The sequence below is a fragment of the Myotis daubentonii genome, chromosome 17 (assembly GCF_963259705.1).
Source record: "Myotis daubentonii chromosome 17, mMyoDau2.1, whole genome shotgun sequence".
Lineage (NCBI taxonomy): Eukaryota > Metazoa > Chordata > Mammalia > Chiroptera > Vespertilionidae > Myotis > Myotis daubentonii.
Window position 1 is genome coordinate 14427869 of NC_081856.1, and position 16439 is coordinate 14444307.

A 16439-nucleotide genomic window follows, 5' to 3' on the forward strand; every position below is an offset into this window, starting at 1 on the left:
TCTCTCTCCCCTGCTCCCTCCTCCCTTCCTTCCACTCTAAAAGCAATGGAAAAATATCCTTGGGTGAGGATTAACAACAAAAAGATATACATCACATTAACTGCTAAGACAGCAACAACAATATACCTAAGTAACCCAGGGCAGAACAGGCAGGCAGAAACCCAACTTGTGAAGAGACGTAACCAGCTTATCTTTCTGAGACCCTAGAGCCCGCTCTCTGCTAGGCAAGCTGGCAGATCCTAGGACCTAGCAGAAGGCAGGCTCTGGGTGTCACAAAAATGAGCTCTTTTCTATCTAAAGCTGTAAGCTAGCAGTTTCAGACTTATCATCCCTATGAACTAGTGATGACCCTGCTGCTTCCCCATCAACCTCCCTTATAGAGGCCAGGCGTGAAGATTAGCCTCACCATCTTGGCAGGCAGTGAGACATTAGGTAGCTCCATGCAGTCTAGGTGTTTTGTTAACTGTGACCCTGGCAATTAGCACAATACCTAGCATACACTAGGCACTTAAGTATCTACAGATCTAAAAGGTGTGAGCTCTTTTGCTCCTGGCTGAAAATCCTTCACAGGAACCAACTTTTGTTTTACAGTTAGAGGTAAAATCTTAAAATGCAAATACTTAGTAAGTTAGCAGAGATCGCTATTTACGAAGCATACTATCCACCTTAGTGCAAGTTCTTTTCCTACTGATAGGATGCACCAAGGGAGGAGTGCATGAGGGACCACAGAAGAGACTGCTGAGGGCACCATTTCCCCACAGGCAGCCCTGTCAGAGAACCGAGGCAACAAGCTGTGACCAAAGGAAGCAGATTGACACTGCTTTCCAGAATATGTGAATTTTTTAAAATAGTTTTTAATGTGAGAAAAGATTGTATCTATACTTAAAAAAAATCCAAACACAAAGGAAAAATAACCCCCCTATGTGCCTGATATCCAATTCCCAGCTGAAAGACAACCACACTTACTCATTATCCATGCATACGCCAGCATGTGCATGTATTTTCACACCTTTTTTAAAACACAAATGGTGGAATATTGCGTTTTGTTTTTCACGCATAGCTTGTTATTATAAAGGAATATAATTATCTGAAAATTAATCAAACGTTGTCTGTTACAGTTTCAATTTTTTAACAGCAACAGAAAATAAAAGTAAAGGCAATTTTATTATTAAACACAGGAAAATAAATCACATTTAAGCACAAACATAAAAACAACAGACTCATTTCTCATCTTCAAGCTGTTTCTTTTCACTGGTTTCTTCCATATCAAAAGTGAATGGTTTGTCATAACCCATTAGATGGTCATAGTCTTTGGGGTTTGGAAAAAGACCTGGATTAACTAACAGTGATTTTGTTTTAGCATAAAATGTGGTAAACGGATGTGTGCTGCTTGGAATCTTCACGTCATTCTGTTGAAACACAGTACTGGTTTCTGAAAGCAAAACATTGTAAGTAATGGCTTTGTAAGTATCTGTCGTGGCCTCATGGTACAACCGAATGACATAGCCTTTTGTAACTAAGTGAAGCAGGACTGGAGTGATCACTGTAAAGCTTCCTATGATGCCATAAAATAAGATTTGCAAAGGCAGACTTCCAAATACAACATTATTTTGGGCAAAAATGTATGGTAGAAATGTAAGGCTGATCACACTTGTAGAATAAGAGAAACATTTCACACCTAAACAGGAAAAAAAAAAAAGGGAGAGGATTAATACTTTTAAATTTTATAAAACAATCAACCTATCCAATTAATTTCCCACATTTCTTCTTACTATATCATCATTAAAACAAAACACATAAGTGTTGTAACATTCCAAGTTCTGTCTGAAGCATTCTACATATTTTATTCATGAAATCTATAGACAGCCCTATAACACACATGCACAAATATTAACATGAGATCATTTGAAATGGGAAAAATGAGGCCCTTGTTCAATGTCACATAGCTTGCAGTGCTGGGATTCAAACCCAGGCCATGTGACTCAAGTCCAGGCCATTGGCCATTCCAGCGCACTGCCTCTCCAGATGGGAAATGTGCTTTAGGATTAACTGGCCTCTACCTCAGTTCCCCAATAAAAGATTTAACAACACTCAAAGATCCTTATGAATACTATAACCATCAATTCAGTCAGCACATTATCAAATAAAACTCTCTATTAACAAGCACCTGCACATACATAATATAAATTCTTCAAACAGGGGGCTAACTTTATCTAGCTAAAAACCCAAGCTTAAAACAACAAATTACCAAAAATAAAAATAATACCAGTGGATAGAAATATATGGGAAAGGTATTCAACATATCATATTAGAAAGATTCAACATCAATGACTTCTGAACTGTATAATTAACAATAGTTAAAGTGATAAATTTTGTTATGTGTTTTACCACAATAAGTAAACAAATGACTTTAAATGTAAATTTCTTTGCATGTATACTTTTAACATAATCCCAATAAAATACCATCTGTTTGGAAAATAGACAAGTGGATACCTTAGACAAACTGATTATAAAGTGAATTTAGAAAAACAAAAATAAAAGTGGAGGGGAATGTTAGATATTGAAACATAAGACTATAATTAAGATAGCATGATACTGCCCTGGCTGGTGTAACTCAGTTGATTGGCGTGTTGTCCTGTACACTGAAAGGTCCAGGGTTCCATCCCCTGTCAGAGCACACACCTAGGTTGAGTTTGGTCTCTGGTTGGGGTACGTTTGAGAGGCAACCAACCGATGTTTCTCTCTCACATTGATGTGTGTGTGTGTGTGTGTGTGTGTGGCGCACGCGTCTTTCTCCCTTTCTCTCTATCTAAAAAAAAAAAAAAAATCAATAAACATATCCTCAGGTGAGGAGTAAAAAAAAAAAAAAAAAAAAAAAAGCATGGTGCTGATGCATAAAAAAGCAGACTGATCAATGGAACAAAATGAAAAATCAAGAAATAAACTTTATAGTATATGTATATTTAGTACAGAATAAAGATTAATCTAAAATAAATGGGCAAGCCTAACCAGTTTGGCTCAGTGGATAGAGTGTCGGCCTGCAGACTCAAGGGTCCCAGGTTTGATTCCAGTCAAGGGCATGTACCTCGGTTGCGGGCACATCCCCAGTGGGCAGTATACAGGAGGCAGCTGATCGGTGTTTCTCTCTCATCGATGTTTCTAATTCTCTATCCCTCTCCCTTCCTCTCTGTAAAAAATCAATAAAATATATTAAAAAAATAATAATAAAATAAAATAAATGGGCAAAAGTGGTATTGGGACAGCTGGATAGCCATACAGAAAAAGATAAAATTCAATCCATCCCTCATACCATATATCAGGAAAATTCCAAATAATTCTGAGATTTAAATATAAAAAAATAAAATCATAGAGGTATAGGAAGAAAACATCCATGAAATCCTTTGTAATCTAATATGAAAACTTTTCTATAATTATGACTCAAAATACTGAAGCAATCAGGGGGAAAGGCTGGTAAATCTGAACACATTAAAATGTACATAGATATGAACACCATAAACAAGTATAGACAAATGAGAAAAATATTTGCAACTTCTATGCAGTTAACACTCCCACTATATAAAATGTTTCTAGTATATGAGAAGAAAAAAACCAACACTGTACAAACATGCAGGAAGTACAAGCAGTTCATTGAAACAAAAATGCACATGGTCCTTTAAACAGATTAAATGGTGCCAAACCTCAATCATATGAAACATGCAATAAAAACCACAATGAGATGCCATTTCCCCCCTAAACTGGCAAAAACCGAAAGTTTGACAGCAGATGCTGTTGGACAGCGCAGACACTCTAATCCATTACTGTTGGTTGAAGGCTCGTATCGGTAATTTAAAAATAATTCCTTCCTCTCACAGTAGTCGCCATGACACTGGTACACATGGGACACAATGTGGACCAAGTTGCCTCCTATATTAAAGCCTCGTCAGCCCTTCCAACTACCTTTTTTCCCCATTGTCACAGTGTAGTGGGTTGAATAGCATCCCCCAAAAGTTATGTCCACCCTGAATCTTAGAATGTCAACTTATTTGGAAATAGGGTCTGTGCAGACGAATAAATATTGAGATGAGATCATACTGGATTAGGGTGGGCCCTAACTCCAATGGCGGTATCCTTATAAGGATAGGCAGGACAGACACAGAGAAAGCCCTGTGAAGCGGAACGCAGAGATGAGTTACGCAGCTACGAAAGTAGTGCTGAGAGCTACCAGAAGCTGGAAGAGGCAAGGAAGAATTCTTCCCCAGAGCCTTCAGAGAGAGCATGTCCTGTCCACACCTTGACTTCAGACTTCCAGCCTCCAAAACTGTGAGAATAAATTTCCGTTGTTTTAAGCCACCAAGTTCCTGGAAATTTATTACAAGAGCCCTAGAAAACTAATATACACATATACTTTATTTTGCCTGGATTGAAGTAATTACTATTTTTTAAACATATTCTAAGAGCATTTGAGGCCTTGCTCCATGGTATTTGTCATCAGTTTGGCTCAAATAAACTCTTAAAAAATTTTCAAAAAGAAATAAACATAGCCCTAGCCGTTTGCCGGTCTGGCTCGGTGGATAGAGCGTCAGCCTATGGACCAAAGGGTCCCAGGTTTGATTCCAGTCGAGGGCACATACCTCAGTTACTGGCTCCTCCCCAGCCCAGGCCCTGGTCAGGGGCATGCAGTAGGCAACCAATCAATGTGTTTCTCTTACATCGATAAATTTGTCTTTCCCTCTCTCTAAAAATAAAAAAACAAACATTCTAGGCTTTCCCATCTTCCTTTGCTCATACTACTTCCATGCCTGGGATGCCTTTCTTTCACACCTCCTCATGTTTAAAGTCTACTCATCTTAAATGAGAATACTATGACATAATTACTTATTGCTGAATTAACAAAATGTCTGCAAATGTCTTTAAACTAGGACCCATTTGGTAGTTAAAGAACCTTCAAGAATGGTGCATCTATATCTTAATGTCTCTTAATTTTACATAGAAAAAATGTTTCTCCCTGTTTCCACATAAAAAAATATTAATCCCTGATAAGTGGAGTGACTTTCTATTTTCATAATACTGAAAGAAATCGAATATTAAATTCCTCTACAAGTTACAATTCTAGAACTTTGAATACCCTGGATAGATTTCCTCTTAGACAAATATTACATCCTACTCACACCAAAATTAATTCCTATTAATATTCTCGTCTTTCTAGAATGGATTCAAGTGGGAACATTAGATAAATTGATGACTTTCCTGCATTTGCAGGAACAGTGTCTGTTCAGAGGAAGGTTATGATGGGGATCACTGTTAACACAACTCAGTGGCATCAATCCCGGTATCCCAGGCCAGAAATGTGACACGGCACAGGCTCAATGGCGTAGTCATGGATTGACTTCTGAAGAAATTTCTAAATTATTAGAATAACTTCAGGACTTCACTCAATAGCGATAATAACCTGTCCTTACTCCTAAAGTTTTAAATAGCTAAAAATGTACTTTAAATGCACTCTATTTTAATGTCAAACACTAGAGAACACAGATTTCCAGAGTAAATTTTAATGATTGATTGATACCAGCATGATCAAAAACACAAATGCAAATATGAGTGTTGAAATCTAATGTCGGACTTGGTTATAAAAACAATCCTCCATATAGTTCAGGTTATACCTTTTTTAAAGATTATATAATGAGATACCTAAGTTCTCCTGATCTTCCCTACTAAATTGTTCCATACCAAATTCTAAATTATGATCTAAGGAAAGAGTTTTAAATTTGCAGCAATTTAGCACACCATCTTTTCCTTCTCCATAATTCTCTACCACCTGGAAAAGCCACAATAAGCATGTTTGTTGAAAGTTCTAAGATGACCTAAGAAAAATGTAAAAAAGTATTACATGCTCATTTTGACTGCCAAATTTTAAAATATATGAAATGTTTATTCCAAAAAAAATAATCTCTTCAGAGGTATTTTCTTTTTTTCTGTATATTCAAACGTTACCTGAATATACACTTTTTGCTGTTTTGTTGTTAAACATCCCAAGAGGTGACCAAAGGAAAAAAGCTTTAGTACCTAGCCATAAGATCAAAAGGCATAACATACTTCAAAAATCTATTTAAACCTAAATATGCAAAGGTCTCAACCTCTAAATCTTCTATCAACAAACCACAAGAAAAAAAATTATAGTTTAATATGTCCTTGTCTTGCAATTAAGAGGTGCTAAAGTAGCACATACTAAGAGCATTTTTTTTTTTTTTAACAATTAAAAGGAAAAGACAATACCATCATTTCTGATTACCCACCAAATACTGTTCGGGCCAAATTCCCAGTATAAATCAGTCTTCCGTCTTCTGATTTTTCAACTTGTTTGTATAAGCATCGAACACATCTTTCCCAACAAATGGGTATCTATTGAAACAGAGACCTTTATAAGTAGATAATTAATTGTATTTAGAACTTTTAAATTTAAAAAAATTAAGATAATGAAGAGAACTTGTCACATGAGGTGATGTAAGGAACTCTCCCAAATAATCTAGAGCTAAAGATGCCAAACTTGCTAATAGAATGGCTTTCCTAAGTCCCGTCATAAGTAGACCCATGTTAGTTGGAATTTGAAGGCCTAGGTTTGCGTCCCAGCTTCAAGCTTTTTAAGTAGTCTGACCTGGAACATATAAAAACTTCACTGGAATAGTTTCTTCTATTCCACTGTTTATGAGAACATCACCCTCGTCTGATTGTCAGAGTTACATGCATTTTGCTCTTCAAAAACAAAAATTTTATTGATGTAAGTAAAACACTGAAAAATCAGATTGTGTAAATTCCAGAATGTTTTTATTACTTCTAAAATATTTATACTATAGCTAGTACAAAACAAAACAAAAGAGTAAGTGTTGAAGGCCCTGGATCTATCCCCTGGCATCCCTAGCTCCTTTTAAGGAAACCATACTTGAAACCCAACATCAAATTTCATGGGAACAGGAGTCCCCGGAGCATCGGAAAATGAATTTCACAGCACACAGACTTCAAAAGGCATGTCCAAGTCCTTTCTGCTGAAATATAATTAGTTTCCAATTTCAACCACGTCTGCTAATCCTGGTATTTCACTGGGCAGGATCAGAAGACAACTCAGATTAAAATGAGAGGATTAGCATCTCCATCCCCCTTTTTCCAGGGAGCAAACGAATGCCTAAAAATAGAGCCACCAAATAAAAAAACCCGAACTCAGCCCCACGGGTGTGGCTCAGTGATTGTGCACGGACCTATGAACCGGAAGGTCACGGTTCGATTCCCGGTCAGGGCACATCCCGGGATTGCAGGCTGGACGCCGAGTGGAGGGAGTGCAGGAGGCAGCCAATCGATGTTTCTATCTCTATATCCCTCTCCCTCTCTCTAAAATCAATAAAATATATATTTTTTAAAAAAACAACTCCAAGTCAGGTTATGCAAGTTCGTAATTCGGGATATAATTTGCATGGATATGTGTTGCAAATTAACCCGTCTGAGCTTCTGCAGAAAGGGCAAACTGCTGTAAAGTGCTCGGACCCACGCAGAGAAGAACCCCTCCCCAAAGGATGCGCCGAGCCCCGCGGGAGCCGTGGTGCCCGGGCGCACGGGCTGTTCCCGGGCCGAGACCGGCCCGCAGAGGGCTCCGGCCGCACCACAGCCACGGGCCGGCGTGGGGAGAAGCCGTCTGAGAGCCGGGCTCCCCAGGTAGGACGCGGCGCCCATTTCCCTCCCTTACTCCGGCCCGCAAGCCCTCCGCCGCCGACCTGCGCTGGCGCGGGACGCCGGAAAGGCCACCGCCCAGCGCTCCCGCCGCCGACCGGCCCCGAGGAGGTGCCGGAGGCCCCCCGCGAGACGGCCGCCCTGAGGCCTCGGAACGCGATGGCCGCCCACGGCGTCGCTCTCTGCCCGCAGAGCCGCCGTCCGGCCGTCAATGGGCCGCCCAACGCCAAAAGCAGCATCCCGCACGTGAGGAGTGGCGACGGGCCGCGCCGCGCGCCGGGAACCCCGAAGGCCGGCTCCTCACGGACGGCGGCCCCGAACGGTCACGCTGGCCCCGCCCCCTGGAGCCCACCGGCCCGGATTGGCCGCCGCACGTGCGCCGAATATGCGGTCCGCCGGAAACCTTCCCCCGGGTAGCGCGCGTTCCCTGTCCGCGGAGCTATAACGCCGCGACACCGGCCGCTAGCTGCCGCAACCCGCAAACGCCCAGCTGCGCGCGGGGCTTCCGCGTCCCAGAGCCTGGCGCCCCGCACGACAGAGAAGGAAGGACTGGGGAGAACCACGCGCGAAGGACAAAGCCTGGAAGCCAAGGTTAAATCTTTCATTCTCGTGGGCGTCATTTTCTAGGCCCAAAACACTGTTTTCTTTGCGGAAAGTGATTCTATCTAGCTAGCCTGTTGACCCAGAGGAGCAGTAACACTATAGGATTTGAACGAAATGAGTGGTAACTTAATGCAACCAGTGGATTGCTAGGAAGTAAATGGACCTCGTTTCATAGAATGTTCATACTTGTTAAATTTGTCTTGCGGAATCATTCACCTCCAGGTAAACACTCATTCCCTACTTGTTAAAGTGCTTCAGCGTCTATTAGGATTGTTAGGCGCAGAGGATTCAAGGATACTGGATATAATTGGGAATCCACAGTGCTCATGTAGTGAAGGAAACACTTATAAATAAGCTAAAAAGTAATTAAATAGCCCAGTTCACAAAAGGCCATACCACCTCATGCTTAATCTGGCCTCACAGAAGCATCACGTTCAGCTCAGTCTGGAAGGATGAGCAGCCAACTAGTAAAAGCACACTTTCGTTTACTAGTTGGAAACTGGTTTTGACTCAGCATGCGATTTGCATAAGAGGAGAACAAGCTAATAGTCTAAAATAATATCACCGTGGCAACTCCTGTCCACTTTTTCTGGGTACCCAGAAGGATGAAATTACACTACTTCTTTATGAATAATTTCATTCTGAAAGTTACCCACTTACATTGTAAAAACTCTTCTAATCAGTGTAATTAGTAGGCAAACATCATCATTTACCCATTATTTTACTGATACATATTTAACTTTTTCTTTAATATTGTTAAAAAGATAAACTGAGGCATATTAAGAATTTTGAGTTTATTTGAGCAAAAATTTATTCAAATCAGGCAGTACCAAACTGGAAGTGGCTAGGAAAGCTCAACTGACCAGAGCTAAAGGCAAGGCTTTTACAGACAACATGCACAGGCAAAGCAAACAATTATTTGATTGGCCGTAAGTTGAGCAGTTGCGTTATTTGGGAAAACTTAGTCGGCTGTTTATAATTGGTGGTTGGTCTTATCCTTGTTGAAGCATTTACAGGAATTGACTCTGGCTTAGGTTTTGGTTTCCCTACTAGGCTACCAAGTACCAGAGTCATCTCAGTCTAATAGCCTTCTCTTCCATTACTTGAACAATATGCTGAGGAAACCTGCATTTTTATCTCCTGTTAAGCTTAGCTTCATCCTACAAATATAGTCAGTAAGTAAAAATTTGGTCTACTTCTCAAGGTTTCTAAATAGCTAAAATGAAATCATATTCTGAAGACTGTGCTATAAAATTATAGGGAATTGTTATGCATTGTTAAAATAAATTTCCCAAGTCTAGTAATTTAGAGACATTTGTTGAATGTAAACTACTTGAATGATATTTAATTTTTTTTTTTTTTTTTGCTATTTAAGAAAGAAGCTTTGATTCCTTGTTCATATCACCTCAGAGGTTCCCCTTAAAAATAGAGGCTGATGGAAAAATTGAAAATGGCTGTCACTTTCAGACTGGCCATCATTACTGTATGTAATTTTTGGTTTTTTAGCTGTCTTTCCTCCCCATTCACCAATATCCTTCCCATCCTTTAAGGTGAGCTTAAGATCAGAATGGCATGATGGAAAAAAATATTGGTAAAGCTAGTATATTTATAAGAACCCTACATACTTCTTTATACATTACTGATTTAAATCATATACTGGATCTTTCTAGAAAAAAAAATTTGTCAACAGATTATCAAAATCTTTTAAAATGTTCATATTCTAAAGAAATAATCAGAAACATGGCCAAAGATTTCTGCAGAGATACTGAACACAGCATTACTTAAAGTGATTTAAAATGGAAAGAAGGTAAACAGGCGGTATTAAGGAAATAAGTAAATCATGGTGCATTTATGCAATGTAATTCTACACTGACATTTTAAATGATGCTGTGGAGGTTTTGGTTACGGACGTTTGAGTTTTTGAGGTTTGTTAAGTTGGAAAGGAAACAGTGTACAGAACCCCATATGTACAGTGTGTGTTACCTGCCACTGAGGCAGCTCTGGCTCCTGTCGGTCCCATGAGAGTGACATCCACAATGTCCTGTCCCCAACAGCCCTGCTCACCTCCTGCAGAGTCAGCCTGTGGCTTCTTTTATGGAACCAATCCATCTCATAGCTGGTCTTCCTCTTTTCCTGCAGCCTTCTATTTTCCCAGCATTATTATCTTTTTCAAAGAACCCTGCCTTCTCATGATGTGCCCAAAATAAGACAGGTTCAGTTTTGTCATTTGCCTCCAGTAATGTTTCAGGGTTAATTTTCTCTAGGATCTACCTGTTCATCTTTCTGGCAATTCATGGTATCCATCAAGCGCTCCTCCAACACCGTATTTCATATCAGCCTTTTTCCTGTCAGCCATCTTCACATCCATACATAGGAACTGGGAATACAAGGGTGTGGGTGATCTCAGGCTTGGATTCTAATCACACATCTTGGCTATTGGTGGTCTTTCCAAATTCTTCCTCTGCTGCCCTTCCAAGTTTCAGCCTGGTCTTGATTTCTTGGTTGCAGGCTCTATTTGAATTGATGAGAGAACCAGGGTTAAACAAAATTTTAAACAATTTCAATGTCTATGTGAAAGTTGTGTATTTCTTCTGTGGTTATGATTTTTGCCTTCTCCGTTGTTCAAATGCAATCCAGCTTTGGCACTTTCTTCTTTCACTTTTATCAAAAATCATTTCAGATCTTTGCTACTTTCTGCCAGCAAGATGGTGTCACATGCATATTTTGTTTTTGATATTCCTTTTACCAATTCTCACTGTTCCTTCCTCTGAGTCTATCTAACTTTTTTGTATATGTTCTGCATACAAATTAAACTCATAGAGAGACCAAACGCACCCATGTCTGACACCTTTGCCTACAAGAAACCATTCTGTCTCTCTTATTCTATCCTGGCAGTGGCTTCCTGTCAACAATACAAGCTACACCTCAGAAAAAATCAAGTGCATGGTCTATCTATGTAAACGCTCATGGAAAAAACAAAACATCTGCGATTTCTGCATTTTTTATAATAAGCATGTATTGTATTGATTACATAAATAAAATTTTTTAATTTAATTTTGCACAAAAGAAGAAAAAAGCCCTGGACTAGATTCTAGCCTTCAATCTGGCTTTAGCTAGCCTCCGTATCCTCACCTGGAAAATTCTATCATTCCATAATGCAGTGAGGGAAAAAGGCAAGATAGGCGAGAAAAGGACACTTCAGAAGGAAACGGAGGAAAGATCTGATTGAAAATGGGCCCACAGCCTCCTCTTCTCACGGCACTGCGTCTCCTCCCCACCGAACTCTGAATACCATCACCGCCAACGAACTTTCACGATGTTTGCAAAGGCTTTGTTTGACAAGTTAACCCAGGGCAGCCTTTCTGTAAAAAGCAATACAGTTTACCTGCCAAATTAACTAAAAATGTCTTCCCGCACGCAAGTCATTAATTAGGTCAACAAACTTTGGATCGTCTCTTTCGGTTTAGGGACGTTGTTACACAACAGCGCCTAGTTGAGCAACTTGCAATGGTGAGCTGCTTGGCCCTACGTGCCACGGTCCTGTACGCAGGGGGTGAATATTTAGCTGTTTCAGCCTTTCCGGAAGGGTGCCTGATGTTGACCACAGGCAGCAAGTAAAAAGGATGGGCGCGTCTAGAGAGAGCAAGGGAACCCGAGAGCAAGAGAGGGGGCGTGGAGCGACAAAGAAGGTCTCAGAACGGAGTACTGGCGGCAGGCAGACGCCTGGACTTTCTGTGAATGATCTCAGAATCTAGACGCGCTGAGCAACCCCGGCGCTGGGTGGGGACGGGGTGGCGGGCGGGGGGAAATGTGCTTACTTTTCGGAAAACAGTGACCCGTACCGGGAAGGGAGGAAATGAGGCCAGCCGATTGCGCGAGCAGTTGAGATGCTCTTCAACGCGCACCGCAATTTCTCACAAAAGGACACAAAAGACAGATGTTGCTTCCTAAAGAACACGATCTTGTCAGCTTCGAAACCACACTCGCACCTTTCGATCTTTCCTCTGCAGTCTCCGGCCTCCAGGCGTACCCCCAAAACGAGAGGCAGGGACAAGCTCTAAAATCGCCCAAATCTTAAGAGCCGGCGTGAGAAACTACAAGTCCCAGGACGCGCTGCTGCCTCAACCAAACACCGACCGACTCGCCGGAGAAACTACAAATCCCAGGATGCAGTGTGGTGCGCGGCTCTGAGAACACGATCCCTGCGGAAAATGGGACAGGGTCGGCGCTGCATGCTGGGAACCGGGAGACCTGGTATCGGATTGGTTGAGATTTGCCAGTGATACTGGGAGAAGGGAAGGGGGCGCTGTGGCCGAAAATAGGCCGCGCCCTCCCCGCCTCGCCGGATACTAATCTCCCGCGCGTGGTACAGAGCGTCGGTGACCCAGCGGAAGTGATTCCTCCAAGTGCCCCGGAACCCACGGCGGCAGGCTTGTGGGGGTGGGGGGGTGGCCCTGGCGTGGGGGCTGTGGAGGTGCGCGGGACCCGGCGCGGTGGCTGCGGTGGCTGCGGTGGCTGCGGGACTGACGAGTGAGTCGGGCTGTGGGGAGGGAACGAAGATGCAGGTCCGCGTGGAGAGCGAGGGGGGCTCGGACCGGGCGCGCTCGCTGCCCCGCTGCCCACCTCTTCCCATTTGGGCGGGGAAGGACGGAAGCTCCCGACCTCCCGGGGCCTCCTCTGCCCCTGGTTTGGGGGAGGGGAGAAGAGGGCGGCGGGCCCTCTCCCGGCGCCGTCCGGTGGGCTCGGAAAAAAGGCGGAGGTGGGGCGGCGGCCGGGGGGACGGGGCTGAGCGCGGGGAACGTGGAATCCGGCAGCTCGGTCGCTTTTTGTGTGTGCGTTCCCCGAGTGCGCCGAGAGTCGCCCTTTTCTGGGAGGCAGTCCCTACCCCGGGGAGAGGCCCTCGCTCTTCCCGGCTGCGGGACCCCGAGAAGTTTCCCTTCCGGGCAGCTTACCGGCGGACTTCGGCCCGACGCGGTGGCTTGAGGCTGTCGCGCATCTCTCTCCCTCCCCGTCGTGTCTGGAAGGAGGCGTCTCTTGTCAGGTCCAGTGGCCATGGAGTTTCTCCCATGAAACGAAAACCTCGTTAGTAACCTAGAGCTGTGGTGTTCGTGTCACTACTGCCAGTATTTCTGTTCCTCGTCGCCTTCAGAGGAGAAAACCACCGAAATAACTAGTTATTTTCAAACTGCCAGATTTGCTCTTCAATCCCCCCAGTAGTTGTTTTCCTTTTCTGTTTGGTGGACTAAAACGATAATTCTCTAACCTCCTTTACGTTGTCTGATTCATGATGCTGAAACGTCGCAGTTTACACGTGGAGTCATTCGTTCCGGAGATGATAATGGCAAGGCAACGGCTATGATCCAGTCATCGGGGATATTATCGGTTATTGCCAGCGATTTGGGGTTCATACTTAATTCGTAAATGATTACCCTTTTTTCCTTATGTATGAGACTTATTATCTACCACTCCAACAAATATGTATTGTGTATGTATATATATATATATATATATATATATATATATATATATATATATATATATATGTAAATTTATTTCAAATTGAGTATGCCAGTTTCATGACTCTATGGTAGTTTTTTAATATAATTAGGCAATAACTTGTGATCAGAAGTTAGAATCACCTTATATATCAAGTTCTAAAGTAGTATTAGTTTACGTCTTATAAAGTGCTGTTTGAGGTTTGGGGGTCGATTTTTCAGTACTAGAAAGTAAACTGGAAAGTCTTTGCAGTTACACTGATACGTGTTTAATGAATTTTAGCTAACCTGTGCTAAATGCTTACTGTCCATAAGGTCAGAAAAAGCCCAGCCCAGCCCGCTGGTGTTGCTCAGTGGTTGAATGTCAGCTGGTCATGGTTGGATTCCCAGTCAGGGCACGTGCGTTGGTTGCCGGCTGAGTCCCCAGTGGGGGACGTGCAGGAGGCAGCCGATCCATGATCCGCCATCATCATTGCTTCTCTCTCTCCCTCTCCCTTCCTCTCTGAAGTCAATAAGATATTTTTTTTAAAAAAGAAAGAGGATATACAATAAGTAGGTATACAGTAGTTTCAGGTGGTGATAAATGTGAAGAAAATATAGCAGGATCAGAGTTAGATCAAGATAGAGTGACTAGTGAGGGTGTCTAATTTTGATAGGGAAGTGAACAAAGAAGATCTACCTGTCTGAGGAGTCGATGTTTTGCATGAAGACCTCAATGATGAGGAGGATATGAGGAAAGAAATTTAAGATAGCAGTAACTGCAAAAGCAAAGACCTTAAGGAAGGGATGAGCTTGGCCTGTTATAATTCCAAGGATGCCAGTGTGGCTGGTGTATAGTGATGGGAAATGAGGTCAGAGTGATTAATAAGGACTAAATAAGATGGAGCTTGATACTCATTTTTCTGTTTGTAATGAGAAACTGGATTTTGTAATGAGAGAGGATTTTGTACAGGGAAGGAACATCTGATTTATGCTTTTGATGACTGGTTTTTGGGTGGAGAATAGACCAGATTGGAGGAAAGTGAGGAAACCAACTCCTAAGGAGGTTTGTGTTAGTGTAACCGGACAATCAGTGGGTCTGTACTGCCTGTCACTACTTGAGTCTAAGCAGAGATGGGATTGAATCATATGTGAGTGTTTATTCCAGTACTGCCGGCAGTATGGGAGAACAGCAGGTCATCCACAAAAATCTGCTCTGCAGCGCCCCCAAAGACAGCTGCTTATATAGGGTAGGACAAGGATTATATGGGGAAGTAGGAGGCTGGGGTGGGACTCCTTGTTTGGGCAACAAAGTTGTTAATCTTTCCATGATAATAGGCAATCCTCGAATGAGAATGGTTCCAAGGTTGACTCCCAGATCCTGGTGGCACAACTCCCAGCCAGGTCAGAATGTCCTTTCTCTAACCAACACAAGGCAATCATGGTTAACAGAGCATGGTTAATATTTCCCATAACCATAGCTTGTCCCCAATCTTCTATTTTTGCCCCTAACAGTAGTCCAGTTGAGAAGTGGTGGCTTGACCTAGAGATGTAGAATTGTAGTTAGTGAGAAGTAGTTTGATTTGGAATATAATTTTAAGATAGAGCCAAATGGTCTTGCCTTCGTGTCTAGAACCCCCCCACCCCAATTTTTTTTTTTGAGAAATCAACTGTTTTGCCCAAGCATCTGGGTGAACAGTAGTGCCATTTACTGAAATGAGGGCTGGGGTGGATGCACTGGTTTCTGAGGAATAAATCGAGATCTGAGTTTGATCTAGTATACAGCTCAGAATATGTGCAGTAGCCAAGTTGGATTTCCACAGTTGTTTCTCAGGGAAGATGTCTGGCTAGGGAGATAATCTGGGAGTCAGATTTTATAGGTGATATTTAAATCTTTGGGCTGCCGGGAGGACACTGAGTGGAGAGTTAGTGGAGAAGAGGGCCGATGTGTGGGAGCACTCCAGTCAGAAGAGCCAGCCGTGATGGAAACAAAAAAAATGTGGTGTCTGTGACACTAGGGGAAGGAAATGTTTCAGGAAGGAGGCAGCAGTCAACTGTAAGCCCTGCTTCAGAGGATGAGGATTATATATTCATCATGTGACCAAATAAAGTAGTTGAAATTTGATAAGAGCCCTTTGAATGAACTAGTGGGCCAAAAGTGATTAGAGTAGGTTAAGAAGTGGATGGTGGTGATGATGTTACAGCATTTTCATGTATTCATGAAAGTAATGATAACCACAAGCCCTGGATAGATGTATGTGCTCAAGTGGAAAGGTTGGTCTTGGATAGAAGGATGGTTTCTATTTAATTTTTGAAACAGAAGGGTAGACAGACTATATGGTGTATACATGCAGGTAGGATGAAGGGGGAAAGACAGGGCAATTGAAGTGATTGTTTCCGTTTTTTGCTGTGTTTGTTTTTTTTCACAGGGAGGGAGGGAGAGAGAGAGGGAGGGAGGGAGAGAGAGAGAGAGAGAGAGAGATGTTAGAGAGAGATGTTAGAGAGATGTTAGAGAGATATGTCGGTTGCCTCCTACACTCACCCCAACCGGGATTAAACATGCAACCTAGGTATGTGCTCTGAGCAGGAATGGAACCTGCCACCTTTTGGAGCACTGACACTCCAACCTACTGAGCCACACCGACC

General features: G+C 42.5%; 2 protein-coding genes and 1 long non-coding RNA gene across 7 annotated transcripts in view; 1 reads left to right on the plus strand and 2 right to left on the minus strand.

Annotated features, from left to right (window-relative positions):
• Positions 1–16439, plus strand: part of ELOC (elongin C) — a 198999-nt gene that overhangs the window by 163658 nt on the left and 18902 nt on the right. Inside the window, exon 1 of one of the 5 annotated variants that reach the window (XM_059672876.1) lies at positions 8175–8307. The exons of 1 other annotated variant lie outside the window; for it this stretch is intronic. The gene's annotated coding sequence lies outside the window, so the exon portion shown is untranslated. Of the gene's footprint in view, positions 1–8174; positions 8308–12831; positions 12850–16439 lie in introns of those variants that run through there. 3 more of the 5 variants (XM_059672875.1, XM_059672878.1, XM_059672880.1) reach the window with 3 other exon arrangements.
• Positions 1146–8057, minus strand: TMEM70 (transmembrane protein 70). The gene is made up of 3 exons (XM_059672871.1): positions 7761–8057; positions 6294–6399; positions 1146–1678 (listed from the first exon to the last, which is right to left on the minus strand). Exons 1-3 carry the CDS (start codon positions 7953–7955, stop codon positions 1221–1223), a joined length of 759 nt encoding a protein of 252 aa, XP_059528854.1. The 5' UTR covers positions 7956–8057; the 3' UTR covers positions 1146–1220.
• Positions 9097–12535, minus strand: LOC132220015 (uncharacterized). The gene is made up of 2 exons (XR_009449663.1): positions 12138–12535; positions 9097–10830 (listed from the first exon to the last, which is right to left on the minus strand). It is a non-coding gene; the product is annotated as an uncharacterized LOC132220015 (long non-coding RNA).